General features: G+C 37.3%; 1 protein-coding gene across 1 annotated transcript in view; it reads left to right on the top strand.

Moving 5' to 3' along the window:
- The window catches only part of TRHDE (thyrotropin releasing hormone degrading enzyme), a 206621-nt gene that overhangs the window by 93905 nt on the left and 87663 nt on the right, over positions 1-25053 (top strand). The window contains exons 6-7 of the mRNA XM_074539725.1: positions 3152-3289; positions 19394-19459. Of these exons, the coding sequence (XP_074395826.1) occupies positions 3152-3289; positions 19394-19459 (204 nt within the window). The remainder of the gene's footprint in view (positions 1-3151; positions 3290-19393; positions 19460-25053) is intronic.

The raw sequence follows: 25053 nt of genomic DNA, 5'->3' as shown, positions 1-25053 counted from the left end.
CTTGAGTCTAGTGACCACAGATGTTTGGGAAAAGTCAGAAAATGTAGATATTTTAAAGACATGTTCATCTGATAACAGCACTTCAGTCCCTGCACCTGGAAGCATTCTAAAGAATAAGAAAGAGAACCACCAGATATGATTGTCATATGTTTTATTTTCAACAAAGGTCTGGCGTCTCAGACTTTGACTATACACAGTTCAAGAAAAGCTCTCAGGAGAAGAGATGGAGAGTTGGGATTCCAAGTGCGCGATAGGAAGACAGGGAGTGGAGGAGCTTCCTCTTTGTCTTTAAAGTGAGGCACAAATTTGTGTGGAAGCAGCTCTGTCCTTATTTCAGACTCACCTTGTGCTGCTGTGATATCCTTCCTGCTCAGAGCCCTGGCTCTGTGTTAGCGTTGCACTTGCACGTGGCTACTGACACTTCCCAAGCAAAGCTGCAGGACTCACCTGAAGCCCTCTTTTCCCCCAGCTGGATCACAGTCTTTGCCTTTTTTCTTGCAGTTGAACTCCCTCAGGGAATGGTCATCTTTAACAGCATTTTGTCATTGTTTCAATGTGTAGCTGCAAACCTGACACCTATCATGTTGCCGGCTTGCTGGTCTCATTAAACACATTCCAAGATTGATTTCCTTTACCATTTCTGTCATGAGTGTTTCTTTACACCTGTAGGTGTCAGTTAGAACAGATCAATTCCACTCTATGCACAGGGTAAAATAACTAGGGAATAGAAGCCCTTCTTCCATCTGTATAAGCAGTTTGGTCACACATATTGACCTTTTTCCCTTAATGTGATATTAGGACTTCAAGAGCTTAAGTAGTGTTTTGTCAACATAATTAAGGCAGTTTCAGTTTCTTCCTACACGTTTGCTGCTTGTTACCTCTTTAAGGTGTAGGTCCCTTGTCAACCAGCAGTCTGTCTGTGCCTCCTGGAGTTATATTTGTCTGCTTCTCCAATCTGCTCTCAGGGGCTTTATTCTAAAGGGAAGGGCTGGGAATGTTGTGGAAATCATTTTAGTTCAAGAAATTTAGCTTTATAGGTCAAAAGCCTTCTTAATTCCGAGTAAACTGTAGGTTTGCATTTTCAGAGGCATACTAACTATTCCATTTGTATCGCAGTGTGACAGTCCGCCGTAAATTTCAAGGAAGTTTTTTCAGCTACATAACTTGAATGAATGGTCATGAATCTGAGGTTCTCCTTTTCAGTCCTTCAGGACATAACCAAAGAAACAAAGAGAAAACCAAAATGTATCCTGTTCTTTTCAAATGCATAGTTTTCTTCTTGCATCTTCGCTTTGTTTGTCATGTGCTGATTTTCTTGATTCTGGTTCTGTATTTAAGGTATTAATTTGTGGTTATCCAAGGTCCTTTTAGTGAGTTAATTCCAAACAGTAACAATCTACTCACACAATTGTTTGTCTTATGGGATCCAAACCTGAATTTGGAGACAGGTGTGTTCCACCTGTATCTGTTACATATCATACATTTGTATGGTATGGGGCTTTGTAACTGACTGATAAAGAATGTGAGTGAAGTGTAATAAAAATATCTACAATTTTTACACCTCAGCAATTTCCTCCAGAGTAGAACTGTCATTATAATTGTTTCTCTACACTTTTTTTCCCATTAAAAAAGGACAGTTACTAACTGCTTATGCCTAAGAAAATTAACAATGATATGAAAAAGACATTAGTTTTTGTTTTACAAACCTTACCTCATGCAGCCAGATGAGAACACTAAGAGTGTGTAGGTAATTGGCTTTCCTGCACCCTGTGTTTTTAATTGCCTGGATATGCAGTCAGCTCAAGGTACATTTCTTGTGCTCTAATGAATTTTAACATAAAGGTTTATTTCTAGATAGATCCACACTGGGAGAGTTTTTCAGCTGTCTTATAAAAATAATTTAAAGTAACACATAGATACCAAAACCTTGCCACCCAAGAAATTAAACATAGAATTTATTATGCAATTGTGTGTGTATTTTACCTAATGACATCAAGGTGGCTTTTGAAAAAAATGCTGCATTCCCCAGTTTCTTTATATCATGGCAGTAGGTTGACATCGATTCAGGAATTGTTATAATTTAGATAAAGTTTGAGATATGCCATTTCAGGTGAAAAAGCTTATTTAATCCTTATGTAATTTTTAATTCATTCTTTGCATTTATTTGTGACTTGAAAAAGCAAGTAAATAAAGCTCTTCTTTCCTGACAAAGTGTTTTGGATAAAAGACATCTATGTGAATGCGGTATGAGGAGGGCATGTCATTTCTCAGCTGAAAAAGCCCCATCTAGTTGTACTGTACAAATGACTGCAGCACAGTGCATAGAGTATACATGAACATTTCATTAGTGTTGCTGCCAGAGTAAATAGGCAGCCGTTTTGAAATACCTCTTCTGTCCATATTTATAGAAGGTAATCAAACAAATGCTTGTGTTGAATGTTGTTTGGGTTGTACCTGCCTCTGATGTAGCTGTGACTTTGACTATGTCATTTAAACTGTATGCAGCTCTTTTCCCACTTGCGAAGAGACATGATAATGGTTTTCTTCAGATGGAAATTACAAAGTCTGTAGATGGCTCAAGCTCTTGAGGAGGAAGGATTTCTATACCAGAGTCATGAAAGAGAGCAAGCATCTGCTGTGACACTGCTGTGAGCTCTCTTAATTGTACTGTCCCACACTAATCTGCTAAGTGAACTTGTCACTAAGAGCCAAATAACCTAAACTTCACTAAATAAAAAGTAGTAATTGTATTTACCCATCTTTGTCAAAAATTTTTGTACCTGCATATGCAATAAGCTCGAGGACAGCTATTTTTGTGATTGAAGATTTTGCTTGTTTCCTCTCTCCCCACTCCTTGTGTGTATGAATAATTATAATCAGAATTTCAGTCTGCACATATGGATGCATTTTGATTCATTTAATGCTCTTTTAATTTCAGTCAAGTTTCCCTGCAGCAAAGGATCTCAAGTCTGAGTCTATTCCAAATACCTGTTCAAGATTGTAGGAGGTCATGGTGGTTTACATTCAAAGCAGAAGGTCTGATTTTAGTCAACAGTAATGGTAGCCAACTGCCTCTGGTAACTGTGCATCATTTCTGAATTTCTGTAAATATGTATTTGCCTGTGATACTACTGCGTATGCTGTATTTCAGGAAAAGCAGAGATTTCTGACAGATGTCCTACACGAAGTGATGTTGCTGGATGGGTTGGCCAGTTCACATCCAGTATCCCAGGAAGTACAGCAAGCCTCAGACATCGACAGGGTGTTTGACTGGATTGCCTATAAAAAGGTGAGACTAACTAAGCTTATCTATATGATACAGATAAGTCAGAAGCTATAAGAAGATCATGTTCCACCTGTAAAAGAAATACCATTGTTAAACTATTTATGGGAAACTAATCTGTGTGGAATGCATTTGGAATATTCTAAAGTGATTATAGCCAATTACATTCAACATATCAAGTGTTAGTAAATGTTATAAATAAACTTGGGAGGCTGTCAAAATTCACTAACAAGATTTAGGGCTTTTTATTACTATGTATTTTTTTGACAGGGTCTGAATTGTGTTAGATGCTTTAAAAAGCAAAAGGATATGTAGTTTTTGTCCTATTGCAACTCTGTAGAAAATTTACCAAGGGCTAAATCTAAATGTAAAGTTTTTTCTATGCATAAGAGTTTTACTGTCAGCTAGTAAAAACTCTGAAGTCATTGCTGAACACTGGGAGTGGAGAAACTGCCTTCTGGTCTGGTGAAAGAATAGATATTAAATTCAATCAATTTTGAGTTGCATTTCAATGATTTGGAAGTCTTCTGGCCAGTTTCTGGATTCAGCAGCTTCTGCGCAGGAGTGAGAGGGTTTTCCCTCCTCCATAACATGACTGGACTTGCTGTTAGCACATGGCCTGAAAGCTGGTGTTTCCCACCATACCATATTGCTTATTCTCTGCTACGGGCTATGACATATAAAACTGTGTATCATGGCCATATGTGTTTGCTGTGTGACACAGTGGCTGCTGCCTGCAGCCTTCTTGTACAGGAGCTCTCTGATGATGATTCAGTTGCAAGAGTCTTTTGACTGTGGCCTTTGTGTGAAATTATCTTTTCTTCTGCATCACTTTCTGCCTAACATGAGACTGTAGCAAAGCAGCATAGAACTGACTTGGTGTCTGAACCTGCTCATTCTGGGATGAAGAAGAGATGTTATCCTCTCTTGTAGTCATAAACTATTCCTAGACTGCAATAACTTCACCTTGGTCTTCTTAAATGAAAGGATCATACGTCTGTAAGGATGGGCAAATCAGTGTGTGTGTATGTGTGGGTATATGTGACCATGTAATAAGTACCTATGATGGAATATAAAACCACAAATTACTTATGACAAAATTTTAAAATGCTGCAGTTGCTCAAGAGCCCAAGTAACATTTTCAAAAATCCCTTAGGTATGTTGGAAAATATTGCTCTAGGTCAATTAACCTATAACAGCCAGCAGCTTTTAGCATACTGAATATTCCCATAGTTTAAATCTTTCAATCATATGCTTTCTGGTGATAGCTAGACCTTGATAGGTTCAAAGACTTATCTTACATGAGCATCTTCATATTCCAATCTAATTATTTTTGCTAATTTATACAGTAATAGCACTATCTTACAGTTAACTGTAGTACCTGACAATTTTATGAACACTGCAACCATTGAGTAATTTTCATTTACATTGAAATGACAAATAGGACAATATGACACATCTGTATACTGATAGCTGTTTTATGGAGGCTAATAGGATCGGTCTGTTTTTTGTGGAGATTACAGTACAGAATTTGTCTTGTATCTATCTGTCTAAATGTTCCTTTTTAAGTAACAGTGGCCATGCCTAGTGGATACAGCAGCATCTCTCCACTTAAGTGCTCTGGTGGCCAGTTCCCCTTAGGTGACATTGGATGTGTTCATACCAAGGCATGATCCTGTAAATTTTGAGCCCAGTTACCAAATCTAGCAAACTACCTTAGGAAATGGCAGTAGCAGAATTTATTTACACACTTTCATAGGTGGGGAGATTAAAATAACCACTCTTTCACCTACGAGGTCTTGTTTGTTCCTGTCTGGTAATTTGTCTGTCTGCTGTACTCTGTAGCTGTTTATCCTTTTGGTTTAAGATACAAGCTTCATTATATAATAGGAAGCATAAAAGTTTCATTAACAGCATACATGCCTATTGTTTAATAGGAAGAAACTTTCCTGATTTATTTTGTAGCTTTCCTTTTCAGTACCTTCCTTGAAAAACCTTACACTGTTCCTTCTGAGGATAAATTAGAGCAAATTTAACATATCTTACATTGTTTCTTTCCTAGAAAATCTTGTATGCATGCATTCATTCCTTACACTGAAAAGCAGCTTTGGAAATAAGTTTCTTTATTAGATACCCAGAACAGAGCCTATTCCTCTAGCTCTCTAGTGTCTACTGGTATAAATGCTGTGGTGAATAGTATGTCGGTAAAATCCAAACTGTAAAATTACACTGGAGGCTCTCACCTGGTCAGGTGTGGGCTCAAATATTTTCAGGTGCCACAAAGCCCTGCTGGAGGAAAATTATTAATGGTGTTTCTGGGATGACTTTTTGGTTGTCTTTGGTTGAGTGACTTTTTAAATTGCTGTAAATCATTAGTCAGGAATTTTTTTCTCTTGACTCTATTAAACTTTGGGTCAGGACCATCAGTGAGGACTTTTCTACTGTCTTAAATAAAATATTTTTAAAGAGTTTACCACTATGTGCAGCATCCATTCCCTGCATTTTGGATTTTTTTTCATTGTCTTTTAACTTTTTATTTAAATGTCCATCTTGTGCTCCCTGAGTGCTTGGATTGTCCATGTGATCTCTATTCTCTCTTTGCAATTTTCTACAAGATATTGAAATGATGAAAATTTCTCTGATATAAGTTTTGTTCAGTGAAATGACAGTCATAGAATGTTCTTGTTATTTCATTGTCTTTACTGTCATCAATATGGTATAAATCAGACACCATTAAAGTACCCATCTCTGCTAGACACTTAGCTGTCATTCTAAAGTCATGCCTTTTTCTACACACTTCAGAAATGACCATTGAAAATGTGCTATTTAGTTGCCTCACAGTTGAATATATTTTTCATTTCTACTTTCTCATCCTTGGTGATTGCATGTGTGAAGAAATCCAGGACATAAACCCCATGGCATTCAGGTAATCCCACAAGCAGAGTGAAGCAGACACTACAGCTTGGCAGCACACAATGTTTTTCCACTTAAATGGTTGAGGGTAAAGCTTGCCTCTTTGAAAAGCGTCATGCTAGTCATTCTTCAGATTGAAGCATGTCGTCCTCCACTAGGGCCACAAATAAGTAGAGAAAAAATGAGAAGTCGTGATAGTTCATTAATAAACAGTACTGGTAGATGATTCAAGGCTCTCAGGTTGCATCAGAGAGTGCATATGTCTTCCCAGTGCAGCTGGAAGTGAGATAGTGTCCTCCCACGATGACGGGAAAAGTGGTTATATCCCAAGTGCAATAGAAAATATAGCCTGTTGAACACAAGAGTAGAACTGAGAATTGTTAAATCAAAGCAAAAAGCGTGACAGCCTTTCCACACCAGAAATAACTGACAGCAGGAATCATAGCCCTGGAGAGCTGCAGCATCAGAGGAGGAGAGAGTGCAGCAAGAATAACACGAGGAGCAACAATCAGCATGGAAAAACCGACTCTAATAAAATGGAGAAACAAGGCAGCTGCATCTCAAAGGCAACAGCCAGAGCCAGAGCAACCTGAGGGAGAGCCATCTCAGACAGAACTAAAGGAGTCATAGCCCTAGATGAGCAGCTGCAGCCAGACAAGAGAAGGGATGAAAGGACATCTAGGGAGCCAGATATCTGAAGTCAGTTCAGTCAGCCTGCTGCACGCTTTGAAGTGTGCTGGTTGGAGATTCTGGCAGCAATCAGTGCAGGCAAAACCATTATGATGGAGTGTAGCTATAGAAGTACCCCCAAAAGAATATGCCTTGGGAAGTGACAAACAATAATCAAAACAAGGAAGAGGATGACTGGAATAGGGAAGAATATTCATTTTTTCCTTCCATGTAAGCTAAATTAACCTCAGCAGTGAGACCTGTTACTGACTCCGACTTTATAATGCAAACAATTAATTATTTCCTAAACCCTTGTATGTATAACTTCCTTTTCCTTTTTAACTCTATTCCACATCTTTAAAATTTCCTTTTTCTTCTTTCCGTGTCAGGTGATGGAAGGAAGATTTATTTCTGATAGTAATAAAGGGAAACTGCTTCTGCTCAAAAGCAACATTCTGCATTAGGAGATCAGTTCAACTAAAACTTTACACAAAGAAAAATGCACAGCTTCCCTGCATTCTGGCAAAGGAGAATTTAAGAAATTGAAAGCAGTGGCTTGCTCACCCTTTTGGGTGTAATTCTCTTTGAAAATTTACAATGTAGCGTGTTCTGCAAGAATGTGGAAGAACAGGATTGCTAATACAGTCACTGGAAAGGCTCTCTAAAAACTTCATTTTTTAACTTCTGTTCCTCAGGCACTAGGAAGCACAATCACAATGAAATAACAAAATAAAACCAAACCAAAACAAAAACTCCAAACCACTACCCCATATTCTGTTCAGGAATAGTAGTTTATAAGAAAGCAAATTCATGAGTGCAATGAAGTTGTGATAATGTGCATCTCTGAATGTGACAAAAAGAGTGGGAGTAGCTCATTAACAATGAAAGAAATGCTAGATAAATCCCTAAAAATCGTACAATAGGTTTTATTTTTTATTTAGTTGAATTAGTAGCATAAGGTGATATCAGACTAGTTGAAAGTCTTACAATACAATAGAGATGGCTTTGGAACCCCTTCACTTGCCGTGGCACAAAGGAAAAGCTTTTTGTTTTCCCTATTTTAGCTGTACTGTTGTCTGTGGATGCCATTAAGTCCAGAGGGTGCACATTTGTGTGATGCTAATTTTTCTTCCATGACTTGTGAGTGCAACAGGTCAGTTCCCAGATTGCAGAAGGTGCTTTCAGGAGCCATTTGTTCCTAATGCATTGTAACAGAGGAGGTATCTTGTAATGAAAATAATGTCTTTCTGTTCAGATAAAAAGGCTGTAGGTTGTTACTGCTTCCTGTATGAAAGTCATTGAAATGCAGTCAGTGAAACAAACAGGTTCAAGTTCAGAGCAGCTCCGAGAGTGCTTGTCCTGAAGTATGGAGGCTGTCCCAGTTTAGCTGGTTTAGCTGGCTGCCAATGCTTAAATTTAGACAGGTGCTTCAAGATACTTGAAATACTTATCTTAACTAATCTTCCTACCATCCTGACTCAAACAGGAGCAAATGGTCTTTAACCCTTTACACTGGTTAGTGTATTCTAGTTATTATTTTCTGAAGAAGAAACATGGAAACTACAGTGTGTGCTATATAAGCAGCTACACATGGACAGTGCTTCAGCAATGTTATGTATTCCACATGCCAGGGACAATTGCATATGGGTTTGACTGGAAATAATAAAGATGGAGCACAAATGTTAATAAAAGCATTTTATGTTAAAGAAGAGCTCATTAGACTAGACCACTCCATGAAGGCAGAGTTGTCAAGAGGACACAACCTGTTGTGGTCCAAGCCTTCTGCCTGTTTCCCATGGAAAGGCTGTGGCAAATGGCAGCTCCTAAGGGCTGGAGGAGATTATCAAAGCAGAAATGGCGACAGTAGGTCTAGACACCATGTCCTACCATCCTTCCTTCCCCAAAAGCCATTAGAAGGAACAAAATAGTGCATCTGTGTCTCAGATATTTTCATGACTTAAAATAGTGTTCATAAAGACAGGTGTACATGGAGGTAGTTGCACTTGCACTTGACATGCACTTGCCTTTTCTGCCTTTCTGTTTCTGCTTTGTAATGATCATTTTCAGCAAAGGGTAAAGCAGAAAGTTACAAGTATTTTCTTTTTTTGCCCTGAAGGAGTCAAAAAATATGCCTGTGTACAGACAAGGGCTGATTTTGCTGATACATGTCCTGGTTTAGATCAATAAACAGAAGAGGAAGTTACAAGTGTTAAAGTAACTTGGAAGAAATTGTAAGAATTAGAAACAGAAAATAAATTTGAGTTTGTGAAATAGAACAAAAGGAACAAACAACTTGACATAAGAATATGGTCAATATTTTGATCAAAATATGATCCTGTAAGATTTCTATTCAAAAAGGGACTCTTTAGAAAAACCTCTGGAACACTATTTTGTTGTTGTTGCTGTTCTTTTTAAAGATATGTTTAAGATATGGTTAAAGATATGATAAAGATATGTTGATCTTGACTGGATAACTTATGGAGTGTAAAGGAGGTATCAAGAAAGAGAAATTAGAATGGCAGGTTTAGTTATTGATAGTTGCAAATCAGTCTTAGGCAAATGGATTGAGATTCTTATGTGGTATTTAGTGAACTAAAAATATTAATTTTTCTTGAAGATTTTTAATAAAGGCAGTTGATAAAAAAGTGTAATGTTCCTTTGTCCTTGTCACTGGTGTCAGAACATGTAAGAGGGGTTTTGGTGCTGAGGCCAAGTAAAACTCCTGTTGTAAGTTGAGTCACGATAGCATTTTCTCTGGGCAATGGATAATATTTTATTATTCAAGGAAAATGATGTGACAATATCCAGCTGAAGAATATGATTAGTTATGGTCATATACCCCTGAATTTTCTTCTTTGTGTCATGTTCCTAAAATTTGTGGTCGAATTTATGACTAAGACAGTTATTTTGCCAAAGCCATCTTACTGTCTGACCATTTTGGTATTATCCAGCCCTAGAACAGCTGTGTTTGTCAGAATAGAAAATGATTATAATTTCCAATGAAAAGCTCTCCTTGAATATAATGTTGCTTTTTCAGTGATGTTTTGGCATCAGATAAATGGCCTTTCATTCTGTAAAATTCATTCTGTAAGGTGCTTTTATGCATCTTTGAGGATTTAAAAGAAACATTACAGGTTTGCAGGTATACTTGCTGATTTGAAAAATAGTGGTTTACCCATGCTATTAATGAAGTTTTAAAAGCCATTTAAGTTAATTTTTTTTATTAAAACATATCCTGGTTTTATTGCTGAATATAAACAGCATGTTAATTTGTGAGTGTGCACTGCCTGATAAGCAAATATCAATTGGAAATTCTGTTGCTTTAAAAAGTAAAGAAGATTAATTAAATGACTGATTTTTTTTCTAGTCTGTATCATTAAAATCAAGTAGGGATGGTTTTGTTTGGTCCCTTATAGTACCTTAATGTTTAACAAGTGTTGTCAAGTGCAGGGAAACCAGTGAGAGCCACAATCAGCCAAGTACATAGATGTTCAACTTTATGTGTGTAGGGCTGGGGAATTAGTTTGGGTTGCTTGTGTGCTTAAGGTATTTCAGTGCATCACTGAATGATTGCCTGGGTGAAGACCCTCAGGATAGTCTCATATTGTGACATTTGATACCAGTATGCTGCATGATCTGCATATACCTATCTCCTTCTGTACTTCTTCCCTTGGCTTTTATGTGGGTTATCCAGAGACAAAGCCTCTGGAATTAAGTTAAACATTTTACATTTCTGTCACAGGGAGGAAATCATAAGCACATGTTTACTCATTTAAACAAGTATGTTCTGTTACCCTAATGGAATAAGGAAGCATTTGCATGTATCAAATTCACTTGCATTAAGCTTCACTTTTTCTTGTAATATTTGGAGGTGCCATTGGAGAATACAGAAGATAGCTACGCTGTTGTATTACAGTGCTCAGTTTCTGAAAATGAAAGAGGAATTTAGTGTTGGTGACTCATGATACAATCTAATTAATTCCCTGAAAAGAATTTCTCAGTGGGTACTTATGCAGTTCTCAGAGATGAGATAGTTTTGATAGAGACAGCTGAAGAATTCCAGAGAAGCCTTTGCAATTATCTCTGCTGTTACAGCTTGATAGAAGTGCTTTAGCAAAGATCTCTCTGGAGCCTGCAACAGGATCATGTTGTAACTGATGCCATGAATAGGACACTCTTGTTCCATAATTGTCAGTGTAAGGCCACATAAGATAAAAGACTGTTCAGGTGATAAAGGTAGGAAAGTAAAATACATTTCAGCATAACCTTCTGAGTGGGAGCTGAGGAATGGCTGAACTTCTCCCTTTGTGGGAAAATAAAAAAAAGGAGAGCCTACAGTGAATGTGTTTGCTTAAGGAAATGCAGCTGAAATGCAATACCTGTGTTTGAAAGTGGACCCAGTGTTCAGTTCATACAGGAGAATTCAGTAAATTCAGTGCAGTGCATGTAGTGTAACATGTTACACTACTTCAGTTAACCAAATTTTTAAATAATTCATTTACATACATGTACCTCTGTCTACCTCTCTGCTCTTCTTTGAGCAAATTCCACAGGTGTGACTTAGTCAAAACATAATTATTTTCTGTTAGATATCTCCAAGATGCAGCATTTTTTTTTTTTTAAGTATTTTTTTAAATGTCACATTTTTGCTATGTGTTTGATGTATATTATGCTTTTGCTTTAATTCATGCTGTGTTTTTTCCCAATAAGCTAAATTTCATGGGGTTTCCAGCTGTGGTTGCTTAGTACCAACAAAGAATGATTGTTTTGAAAAACGTGACTTGGATATTACTTGTTGGCTAGTGTTCACATTGCAAAATTAAAGTCCAAATATGTATTCTTTGTATAAGTGCTTGGTAGCGTGCTCTTCTAATATTTTAAATGAACTTAGACTCACAGAATTGCCCCACATTTTGAGAACTAAAGGATAATGTATGAAATTAAGAAATTTAAGCTGAAATGAAATGATACTCACTCACTTAGAAGCTGATTTGATTGTGGATATCCTTAGGCTCCTATTTGACAGAGAACTGTAAAAATATGTTCAACATTTAAAAGAAAAAACCATAACCTGTATGCTGCTTCTATTACATTCACAGTTCTAAAAGAAAATTCTTCTTTGTGTATTTCATGAAGAAAAGATATGTTTCCGTCTGTAAACACATTAGCCAAAATTTGGAAGTTTTTCTGTGTTCTGAGGTGATTCTGGTGTGCTAGTGTAGGCCTGACTGACTGTATGCAGCAGGTTTATAAGCTGTTTGTAAGCTCTGGCTTATGTAGTGAGGGACCATATAATGGTCAAAGTGTAAAATGGGGACTGAGATTTTTAAGGATCTACCAGGGGAGTGCAATGAATTTTCGTGCTGGATGTTCCTGCTGAAGAACAGGTTAATTCCCATGCCCAGTTTATTCTTTGTAACAGGTTGCAGAAACCACCAATTTGAGGTATGTGTGTGGGACACACTAGCTAAAAGAACTGTTAGTTGTTAGAAAGTCTGCAGATCTGAGTGGCATCCACTTGCACCTTCTGAGGGTAACCAGATATGGAGCTGCAGAACTTCTGGCAGTGGGATATAGACCATCCTAACAAACAGTTGCCATGCTGGAGGATTGCTTGGGAGCTGTAGGCTGGTGAGTTTGTCTTCCTTCTCCAGTGACATGGGAACTCTGTAGCGTATAAAGGGTAAGATAAGTGAGGACATGGATTAATATGTTGGTCTTGACTAGTCATCACTGCTGCAAAGAGGAATTTGTTCTTACTATCCAGCTGGAGTTCTGGAGGGGACAGTAAGAAGACAATGGATTTTAAAAAAGTTTTTGACAAGCCACACCACCTATAGCTCAGGGTGAATCATTTAAGGAAAGAACAATTTAAAGTGTGTGTACTGTGCCTGATTAATTAAAAATCACTAATACTAGTATATATCAGGTATATAGTACTAGCCATGAAATTTTGTACATTGATTCTCATCTTAAATCAGAAGATCTTTATGAAAGAATTATACCTTTGTGTGTGCCTGTGTGTGATCTGAGTCTTGTTTTAATCAGTGAAAAGGAAGCTGATTATAAGAACTTACTATTGATAACAATAGCTCTAACAGTATGAATAAAATTTAGTGTAATTGAGGCAGAAGATAGAGTCATTCTCTATAGTTATAGAGAATTAGTTATAGTTATTTATAGTTATTTCTCTTAGCTAGAGGGAAGGTAACCTTAATCCTGAATTGCAGGTTTATCAGCACACAGAAAAATAATTGTAGGTCTTCTGTTTGTGTCCCACTGAATTTGAAAAACAGGTGGTGTTATTGCATATTAATCAAGACTGATTTTGAATTGACTACTGCACAATAGAAGAAAGTTAATAAATCACCTGTATTTAGTTTTTGGTTATGTTTATTTAATGAGAAGAGGAAGCAAAATGGATGGGTAGAGATTTTGTGGAAAATTGATGTATTAAATTTCTGGTTTAGAACCTCAGTCATGTAATTTTTTCTGGTAGTCCAATGTTCCCCTCCTCAGCATCTCACTCCCTGCTTGCACCTTGGATGCCATGGGGATGGTTTTCTAACACGATTCTTCCTGATTTTAGTTTTTTGGTCACAAAAGTATTTTTATGAACTAAATCAAACAGCTTTAATTCCTAAAGAAGGGTGGCAAGGTGGGCATTCAGTGAAGAAGAGATAAATTGAGGTCTGTGTAATTACTATGATTGATACTTGGTGTTACATGAGATAATTGAAAGGGAAGCCTGCATGATGCTGTATTGGCCCTCGCAAACTTGAGGAGGTGTTTTCCCACTGTTAACTTTTTCATGATTTTTAATGTTTTGTAATTTACAGGGTAAAATATCTTCAGAGAGATTGATGTCATCTCACTTGAGATGGTCACCATGTAGACACCTGAACTGAGTAGCCCCCCATCTCCCTGTATCATCAGTGAAGATTAACAGGCACCTTCAGGGTGAAATTCATCTGTCCTATTTTAGATGTATGTCTTTGGATGAATCAGGATGAACTGAAGTTCTTGCTTCTCTCTCCTTTGCCTTTAAAGGAGGTCTAGGCAGCTGCCTCAGCTGTGTACAACTGAGTAAGCACCACTTAGATACAATGTAGGTATTTGCACTCAGATAGATGAATCTCAATCCTATGGTTAAAACAAAAACAATGAAGCACACAAAAGCACAACTAAAAAGAAATAGAAGTTGATATTGAAGGAAAAAATGAAAAATTTTGTAGAAAGAAGGACGGAAGAGCTGTGTGTTTTCCAGGTCATCCTATTATGATCTCTTTTCCTTCCCCCACTCTGATGCATTTTCAGAACAATCAATTATTTTGCCCTTACAAAGAAAATCAGCTGTAGTTCACGGTTTCTGGTTTGTGTTGCTGACATTTTTCTCACATGAGAACTTTTTAGAATAATGACATAATTTTTGGTTCTTCAAAGAATAATGCTGAAGGAGTTTCTAGCTTATTTGTATCTCTTCACATTTGGCCTCTTGTCCCTGCCTCTTGCCTTCTGCATAACCCTATGTGCTGGTTTGCTGATTTTTTTATTGTTCCCTTCCGTGCAACTGCTTCACCAGTTCTTTATTTCAAGTGCTCTTCTTTGCTTTCTGTTCAGTATAGAGCATCTACCTTCAGCTAGCAGGCACTCTGCCCTCTCTCCGGGGCTTTCCGTTGAATACCTACCCTTCCTAGTCTTCTTAAGTAAAAGTGTATGGTGTGTAGAATAAAGTGAGAGATGATATTTGTTATTTGACTATATATATGAAAGGATCACACTGGTTTTGTACCTCCACAATTCAGGAGTTCCCCCAGAACAGGGAATCAATCTCTGTATGGTCTTTTTGGACAGTGCAGTTGAATGAATCTCACTGCACTTTAGATGTCTGCGGCACAGATGTGTACATATGAGCTAGTCACTCAAGCCTGCTTTTGAGTGAATTACAAGAGGTGAGTGCTTTTAGAGTACAATTCCTCCCACCTGAGGTTTACTTTAAGATTAGCTAAAGTGCATCCAGAGGTGACTCGTAAAGCCCATCAACTGTAAGGGAAGTCTAAACAGCTAAAGTGATTATAGTCACAGGTGCTACAAATACCTGCATTGAATCAAGTGTATCACTTCCTGTGTGGCTCTGTCGCAGTACTGTATTGTAGTAGTAGTAGTCATGTTCTTGTGGGTTCATGCATAAGGCTTAGTTTGTTTCCTGTTAAATAAAATTCCATTCAGTACTATTGTTTATATTAAAAAACTTTTACAAGATGTAAGTTGCAAGTGAAGCAATTAATTAAGGAATTTCAAGTATAATAAAATTGAGATATTCAATAAGTTTTAGAATTAAATTGACTTACAGTAATTGTGATCTGTAACGACATAAGAGGATCAAGATGTAGAAGTGGGTCTTTAAAAATTAGTTAAAACTAATCTGGGATCAAGGATAAAATCACATTATTTTGTGTTGGCATGGAGAGAATTAGGCTACATGGAGAAAATTGGACTGAATACCTTAGCTCAGCTCTGCATTTTTTAGATTTCAAAGACATGTTCAGTTTGCGTACAAAGAAATTCTTCTAAGTTTGGTTATAGCATGTCTTTACCACGTTGTGAGTATCCAAGTTTCTTCAGGGAAAGAAAGTGCATAAACTTTCATCCCTCAGGCAGTGTTGGCTAACTGTCCATGAGTGAGCCTTTTCCCAAGAGCACTTTGCAAAAAACAGCTCCATGTACCTAATTTCCTTGAAGTAGCCAACATGTTCTACTTTCCTTTCCTATAGCAGTGGAATATCAATGCTGAGGCTGAGAAAGCTTCAGCTGTATCATAGGTTATACAAGGAGCGTATAGGTTATATGAGGATCTGGGTGATCTTTGGCAAGTGATTTCACTTGGGTGTGCCACAGTTTCCTTTTAATTTGCAGAATATTGGCATTAATCTTAGTGAGATCTGCTAATGAGCAGTGCTTCACCAGACCCAGGTAGTGCCATTAATCATTGGATGAATAGCTAGTGTATTTGTCTGGATAGACAAATTAAGATAGGGTACAATGGCTTAAGGCAAGTCAGATTTTACACTGACAGGGACTAGGTACGTTTTTTGAATAGGAAAGAATTGCTTTCCACTAGACCTCTTAAACCAGTGTGCTTTACCTCTTGACAAGGTACTGAGTCATCCACTGCCTGGAGGAAAGCACTTAAATCATCAATAAACAGTCATTCTGCCCAGCAGGAGAGGCAAGTTCGCTTCTCAAGACATCCTGTGTTGTTTGTTCCTCTATTGGACAAAGGTTGGCGAAACAGAAGTGGCTCTGAGATTCAAGTGGGGAGCAGGCTCCTTGCATGTGAGGGTGTTCAGAGAGTGATGCTGATAGGTTCCAAAGAGCATCAACTTCAGCAGGACAGATTTGTTGGGATTTTTCTGTAGGTTTAGGTCTAGGTCAAGAAGCTTTTGGAAGGTATGGCACTCCATCTATGTATTCTGTTTTTCCTGTAACTGAACTTACTGCACATACCTTCTGCACCTCCCACCTCCCTCTGTTTAGGGTCATCTTCCAAGCTTCTCCTTTCAGTAAGCCACTCTTCTTTATGCCAGTTACTCTCTATACCTCTTGCTTTTTGTACTTCTGCCTGCAAACCTGTTTTGCTTCCTCCCTAGTCAGAGTGCCAGTGTTTGCTGCCTTATCCTGCTCTGCTTTCCAGAGCTGTGAATGTCTGGAGAGCTTCTGTGCTTCTTATGAATGTATTATGGTTCTCTGTTCTGCCTGCTCTCAAAAGTTCAGGAAAGATGAAATGAATGGTTTCCTCCCATTTCTTTGCCCTCCACACCAAGGACTTCATTTGCTCTTTTTGTGTTTCTTTTCCCATCTCTCAAAAGACACTTTTGCCGCTCTTAAGGTTCTCTTGCTTTTTTGAATCCATTCCCTTCCTGAAACAAGTCAAGAAAGCATTTGCTTTCCCTGAGTGGGGAAGATGGCAGAATTGTGACAAGCCTATTGGTCTGTAAGCTCTAAGTAGGGTTTCTGAGTTTCCTGAAGGTAATTAATTGGTAGAAAGTACTTCTAAAGTAACTGTGAAAAGAAATCTATCTTGAGAGAATAGTCCTATGTTTGTGCCTTGACTCTCCATTCAGTTTTTACTTGCTGTTTTATTTTGTCTGCTGTATAATATGACCAGCCATCCAACATGTGTCTAAATGTTACCTGTGAGGGGAATTCTGTAATTTCTTTACATGTACATTATAGTTCTTGGTCTCTGGATAGAAAAAAAGAGACTCTATTAGCTTGCTTACTTTTTACAGAAGTCAGTAGAGTCAAGGTGCTTCTATATGCCTTTCGTTACTATGTGAAGTTTAACTGTGAGGAAGAAACCAGGGCGTACTGGAATATTAAATAGTGAGTAGGAAAAAAGATGTGTGATGAATGGAAAAATTTCATTTTGTTGAGGATTTTGTCTGTTTCATGGGTTTTTTGTTTCTGCTACAGATGTTTTGGATTGCCCTGACCAAGTTACTTACAGATTAAGTAGGATTTACCTATTTATGAGATTAAAAAAAAAAAAAATCTTCTGTTTATCTGCTTAAACAGATTTATCTACTGTTTATCTGCTTAAATGTCTCTGAGAACTTCACTCAATCTGTTTCTCTAGTAATATGAGGGCAATAATGTTTCCTGACCTATGGTATTGTCTGCACAGGTAATAATCTGTTTTGAAAGGTGTTACTTCCTATTCTGCAATGTGTTCCAGACATGATTTGTCTTCCAATAAGATTATATACCACCATGACAACATACCCTAGTGTCAATAATGCAAAAATCATGTTTTGGTTTATTCACTATTCAATTCCTAAAAGCAGCTCAGTTAGTCTGCAACCTATATAGTGTTTGGTTTTGCTGCCTATATGAAGGACTTTGTTTTCTTACAACTTACTAATAATTTACAAATACTTTTGATTTATGTCATTATTTCAAGTGTTGTTTATTACAGATCCATTCAGTACTTAAAAATAGTCACTGTATAAAAAAAATCAGTGGAACATGTGTAAAATGGTCTAAAAATTGGACAAAAGTTAAATTTCCAAACTATCCTGAACTTTAATTTAGCAGGAAAAGACATAGAGTCATGTTTTGAAAGCTGAAGCTAGATAAATTGAAGTAAATGAAACTAGATATCTTCCAATTAGTAAAGAGGTGTGTAGTTTCACTGTGAGAGTAAACAGTAGTTGTAACACATTAGATAGTGCTCTGAAACATTATTCTGATCTTGAATTTTCTAAAATGGAAAGAGAAACCATAGGATTTTTTGCCTAAATTACTGAATTAATGCAGAACAAATGTTATATAAGTCATGTTGGCTTTAGAATCTGTAAATTTTTGAATCTATGTAATCTTTCCTCTTTTTTTATTATTGTCTGATTGAGGTGTTAACCAAATTTATGGACCTTCATCTCTAGATGAGGTGGTTGAGTTCTAGCATCATGTTTTCTTAAAGCCTTTAATTCATGGATTTGCAATCACAAGTGTCCTCCCTCTTGTATGGTGGTCAGTACTAAGTAAAACATTTATATATTTGGATTGGAAGACTGGTTGTCTTGAAATTATATTGTAAAGTGGGATATTATAGCTAAATGGTCACATCAGATATTATAGCCAAATGGTCACATCTGCAAAGTTATTTCTGCTTGAAATAGAGCACTTGGGCAAAGGGAAAATACACAGCAACTGTGTTTCTGAGAGTGTATGAGAAGACACAAGGATGGTTAAAAAAAGCTGCTCTTGCAAGTATCTGTCTGCTTCTTGCAGTAAGTACTGGGATTTAGAATCACTTGTCTTTTAGATCTCTATGCTTTGCCTGAAGAGGAAGAGGCTAAGAACCGCTATAAGTGGAGAAAGAGTGCTGTACAAGTATCTTTGCATGATAGTCTGGAAAATAACCTGGCTATTAATAGGTCAAATATATATATCCACATCTTATAAAATTCTAATGGAAATTATTTGCTTTTAGTCCCCAGATCTTGAAGGTGTTGCAAAGGGAAGTAGTATCACTGAATCCTGATGTACAATAGTGTAATGGAGATAAAAGTACTGTGGGTAATCACTGAGGTAGAATTTGCAGTTGACACTATTTATTTGCTCTCAGTTAAAACTGGGCCTTTTGGTTGAGTGCATAGAAGGGTTGGGGTCAGTCACCAGCGGAACTGACACATGCATGCTCCAGCAGTAGGGAGAGTGTGTTGTTTGACCTTTGCCTTATTCAACATATGGGGCAGGATATTAATGCTTATTGTCACTTATTAACACTTATTATCACTTTGCCTCCTCACTTTGGTAAGCATTTGCATTGTCTTCTCTCTCTCTCTCTCTCTCTCTCTCTCTCTCTCTCTCTCTCTCACTCTCATTCTAGCAGAAATAAACATTGTATAAGTTACAGGTTTCAGGCATATTAGTGTTGGGTGGAAATGCCTCCTTCTGAGTGTATTTATTGTGTTATATTGGAATTCAAAACTGGTAACTTTGTTTCTCTATTATTTCCCATAGGGTGCAGCTCTGATTCGAATGCTGGCTAGCTTTATGGGGCACTCTGTGTTTCAAATGGGCTTACAAGTAAGTAAAGGCATTTCCATCTTTGTGTAGATGTGTGTTTCTAGCAGTTTCTCTTGCTCCCTCTTTTTTCTTTCAAAGCTATATTTGCATCAATTTCTGGAAATGTTTCTTTACCTTAGGACCATCTGAAGTACCACCATGTCCCTGAAGCTGAATTTGATTGAAGATGCAGTTTCACCTATATTTCTTGATGTATGAAGTGATTGTACTTCAACTGGCATACAGTTTTGTGTAGAGTGCCACATAAATGACACTTTATCCATATGACAAATATGTGAAGGACTAGCTGAGGAAGTAACTACTTCTCTTCACCTGTGTTTCACTGCTGGTCTAACAAAGAATAACAATATAAGCCAGCTGGAAAATAAACAGCCCTAAAATGAATAATGCTTTTCAGATAAATATTTTGCCATGCTTTCCTCCGTAGCAAAATCCTTGAGCTTTATTTTTACCTTCAATAAGCATGGAGTGCTCTCTGCCTTAACGATGTTTTGAAAACTCTGTCTTTTAAAAGAAATTTGAAGAGGTAACATTTCTATGGAAAGAGAAAGAAATTCAACATGCTGATTACCAAGGATGAACTCCTTTCAGCAATAATTCAGGACAAAGAGTGTTTCGTAAACTATTTAAAAACAAACAAGCCAAAGCATAAAAAACAATGCAATTTCCTCTATTCTATTGAAATCTGCTTGAGTAAATCATGTTACAGGCAGCTGTGATTGATGAATTATGTATGATACAGCCTGCTACTTAGAAGTGTCCTTTAAAGTAAATTGATGTTCACCTGAAATACAATTATGCTAAGTTGGAAGGAGTAATCAATCTTATCTGTTCTTAGTAAGCTTTTCATTTTGAAATTTAAATAAACTACATCTAGGATCAGGTCATTTTTTAACAGAATAATTCTACCTCTAACCAAAATAAATTGGAAGATAAAATATAAACCAAAAATTAAATGAATGCATTGGTCATGTCAGACAGGTATTTTCCATGCAAAGGCAATGAAAGGAAACTTGCTGAGGAAATGCAGCTTTTTGGAGAATCTACAGTACAATCAGGATTTGTAGCATAACTTACTCATGGGACCAGCTTGATCATTTGATTAATTGTAACACCAGGTCAGATCTATTAGATAAATTTCTCATCCAGATGAGAACTCTTTAAATCAGAAATTTCCTTCATAAAGGCTTGTGTATGTCAAGGGTAAAACCATCATGTCATTTAACACAGTAAGACTTCTGTCCTTAGTCTAGCAAACTCCATATTCCAGCCAGAAACTTCTGTTTGGACAGATCCGTTCATAGAAGATTTCAGTAGCACTTTTTCCCAGTGGAGTATGTCACTCAGGGTTTTAGAAAGGAAAAGTTTTAGTGTGTACATCTTAAACTGTGTTTTTCTGTTTTCTTCTACATTTGCCTGAGAAATAACAGTGTGCAAGTTATCTTGAAATAGACTGAGAAAAAAGCTCAGATCAAAGAATAGCTATGCAGGGATTAATCATAATTACCATAAAGTTGTAATGGAGCTTTGGTTTTTGATTTGAATGGTTTCTTATTATTTCTGCTTTTCACTAGTTTGACTCTGAATAGAAACCATTCTGTTTCCTAATGAAAGTCTATGAAAAATCTAACTGTGAAAGTCTGACTAGTACAAGTCTCGGCATCAGTTCAGTAGGAAGATGATGATTTTAACTAAAACCAGTTTGAAATCCAGATAGAGATTTTCCATGTGTATGTTTTCAAGCTGAACAAAATAAAACATGAAGTTCATAAGTTTTTCATAAGCTACAAATTATACAGTTGGAAATATCTGTCAGTCATTTAATTTTTTGCATTTTGCAAATCTAACAAAATACTGTTCCTGCACTGTATATTTGGGGGGCCATATCTTTGCTAATGACAAGGGAAACCGGAGGTTTAATTTACCCTTTCTGGGGTATGCACTGGTTTAGGCATTTTAGCTCTTTAGCTTGGTACCATCATTTGGGTTTTTGAATTATGTTGCCTTGAATCCTGTTTTAACATGGAACTCTGATATTCAACTAAATGTCATTTCTGTAGAATGGCAAAATTGAATACTACTAATATTTGTAAATCTCTTCAGATAACAAATATTCTGAAAATGCACTTGATGGTTCATTCCTCCTGTGTCATTCTAATGGCTTGCTGAGTAACTGAGTTCTAAAAGACCTACACAGCCAGTTTTTCCAGGAGAATGCTGTGGGAAAAGGTGTCAAAATCTTTAGTAAGTTTAGGTAGACAAAATCCATGGCCTTTCCCCTCATCTACAAAGCAGGTCACAGGAAGGGGTCAGGTAGGTCAAACAGGACCTTTCTTACAGCATGCTGGCTGGGCCTGACGCCCTGGTTGTCTTGCATCTGCCATTTGATGGCACTCAAGACAATCTGCTCCATGACCTTCCCTGGCACTGAGGTCAGGCTGACAGGCCTGTCATTCCTCAGAACATCCTTCCAGCCCTTCTTGTAAGTGGGTGTCACATTGCCCACCTCTGGTTGTCTAGGACTTACCCAGTGAGCCAGAACTACTGGTAAATGATGGAAAGTGACTTGGTGGGTACTGCTGCCAGCTCCCTCAGGACCCTTGCATGGATCCTGTCCTTTCCAATAGACTTCTGTGTATCTAAGTGGTGTAAAAGACTCCCAGCCATTTTCCCTCAGATGTTTGGTGCTTTAATTCTGCTCTCTGTCTCTGTTGTCCAGCTCAGGGGGCTGGGTACCCAATGAACAATTGGTCTTAATATGAAAGACTGAGACTAAGAAGGCATTAAGTGCCCCAGCCTATTCCTCATTCTTTGTCACAATGTAATTCCCCATATTCTGCCAAGAATGGAAATTCTCAGCCCTCCTTCTGTTGCTAATGTATTTATACAAACATATTTTTAATGTGTTTTACAGCAGTGTCTAGATAAAGTTCTGCTTTGGCTTTGACTCTTCAAGTTTTCTGCCTGCATAACCTCACAATGCCCTTGTAGTCCTCCTGAGTTGCTTGCCCCTTCTTCCAAAGGTCATAAACTTGTTTTTGTTATCTGAGCTCCAGACAAAGCTCTCTGTGCAGCCAGGCTGATGGTCTTCCCCACTGGCTTGTCTTTCAGCATGTGGGGATGGCCAGCTCCAGCACCTTTAGGATTTCTTAAATATGTTCAGCATTCGTGGACTCCTTTGCTCTTCAGGCAAAAGCCCAAAGGGCTCTCTCAAAGAGTGTCATAAACAGGCCGAGGTAGCAGTTCTATTGACCCCTCTCCTAATTTCTCCAAGAATTGAAAATTCAAACTGTCATTTCATAGTTGCTGAGCCCAAGATGCCTTCCAATCATCACGTCACCCACCAGTCTTTGTTCACAAACAAGAGCTCCTGCAGGGCTGCTTATTTAGTTGTCTTGCTCAGCAGCTGTGTCTGGAAGTTAACTTCCACACACTCCAGGAACCTTCTCTATTGTTACCTCTCCACTCTATTAGATTTCCAGTATTATTTCAATTCTTTTTAATGTGTTAGCTATGTCCTTAACTGTTTAACATATGATAAAAAAGAGTAATTCTGAGGTCTTATAAAGTAGCATAAACAAAAATGGGTAGTTCTTTATTTGTGATGGATTTGTTTGTGGTTTCATCCAAATCAAGGAATGATTCATCATATTATTAAGAGCTAAAGAATTAGAGCTTTAATATAGGAGACACTACAACAGACAAGGTGTAACTTAACTTTGGGTTAGGGAGAGGAAAAAATAAGGTTTAGAACAAGAAGCAAATAGAATTGCTACCTTATTTGTTAATTGCTTGTTTTTTCTTACTGACTTGGCATGTGGACTTTTAAAATAGCAGGTGGAGACAGGCTGGGGGTGAAAAATCCCTTATTTGTCAAAGAAAACAATCAATTTCATTAAAAAGCAGAGAAAAGTTGATGGAGGAGAATGAGGTTCTTTGGTGGATATTTTTTACCAATAAATATAATCTGATGGAAATGTACAAATGTGCATGTGACCTGTAACAGTTTAGCAAACTGCTCTGTTAAGGAGTCTGAAAGGAAGTAAAATTCTGGTAGAAGTGCTTTTTTTTACACTGTAGATGTCTTTGTAGAGATTCATATCTGTCAAAAATAACTGGACTGTTCCTATGATGGTAAATATACTTGAAAGGGCATTTGATTATACAATAAAGCTGCATCCAAGAGACTAGTGAAGGCAGGATTTTTGAAAAGCCCTTCAAAGATACGATGTCTTGAATTATATGGCATTTCAAACAGGAGATTTAGTTACAGACAAAAAATTCTCACTGTACCACTCTGTAGGCAAAAGCAAAAGAGAATATATTTCTATTGGCTGTAATGAATAATTGAATAATGACAGTAGTAGCCACAGCTGGTAACACTTGCATATGAGAAAGTTACAGCTATTATTTTTGTAGAAAATGTCTAATAAATTCTTCCTTCTCACAGCAGGTGATTTATGTCTTTGTAAAGGCTCTGGCATCTTTCATGATGTGCAGTTTCTTATGCCCCAGGAAAATTCAAGAAGTGCACATCACTGAATGCCAGTACTCTTCTTACAAAATGGTGTTGCTTTTCAGTCAAAAAGCTATTAATCAGGTAAGAAGTTGGTTAGTATATGAAGAGGCTTGGTCAGCACCACTTGCTCTGATTATGTTTCTGATCTGCACAAATTGATAGATGTAGAAGCCATAAGTTGGCTTTATCATTTAGTCATCACTCAGGGTGCTAATGTGCAATACGATACTAGGTCTGTGTGATATTTTCTTCTGTAGGCTGTTGTTCCAACTCTGTGCCTGAAACAAATGGTTTCTTACATGTCTGGTGTCACTGGATTGCATTTATGGGAAGATTTTACTGCGTTACGACAATGCATCTCTTCAAGTAATCAGTGCTTGGTTTTTATTCTTTTCAAATTAAATAGAGAGAGAAGTACCAGGGATTTGAATGTTTGGTAGATATGTTTTAAAAGGCACCTCCAGTGCTGTAATGAGATATATTTCTGCACTGGTTTATTTTCTTATATTTGGTTTGATTATTTTGGAGCTTCATCTCTATTACTGTAGGTTTGTCAACACTGCATTTCATTTGCTGTGTGACAGCTCATTGATCACATAGATCTGTATCCTTTTGAACTTCACTTGCTGCTATGTATGTGTTCATCATTCACTCTGATTTAGTGCATCATCAGCAGTTTGAATTAGTTACCGTAGGAATCTCTGCTTCTGTGATAAATTAACTACTTTTTAGGCTTTACACTGTACATTTGGAGGGATTTTCATACAGTGCTTTGGGTAGACACTGTCTCTTTTGGTGCTGTAGAATGGCCACTGTATTGGAACAAATTAGTTGCCCTTTCACAGGAGCTGTCTGGGGAAGTGTGGTGTTCAGGCTATTAAATACAGCAAGGTTCAGATTTCAGTCACTTCCTAGTATCATATTGCTGGCTATTTAAACTTCCTTTCATCCACACTGCTTTTTCCTGTTTTTTAGACACCTACCATGTGCACGAAATAGTAATGCATGGAATATTTTCATCTATTTCCATGGTATTATATGATAATCTTTTTTTTTTTACATAGTGTATTAAACA

The sequence above is a fragment of the Zonotrichia albicollis genome, chromosome 4 (assembly GCF_047830755.1).
Source record: "Zonotrichia albicollis isolate bZonAlb1 chromosome 4, bZonAlb1.hap1, whole genome shotgun sequence".
NCBI lineage: Eukaryota > Metazoa > Chordata > Aves > Passeriformes > Passerellidae > Zonotrichia > Zonotrichia albicollis.
The sequence above is the reverse complement of the archived record's forward strand: the minus strand, read 5'-3'. Positions and strand labels throughout refer to the sequence as shown.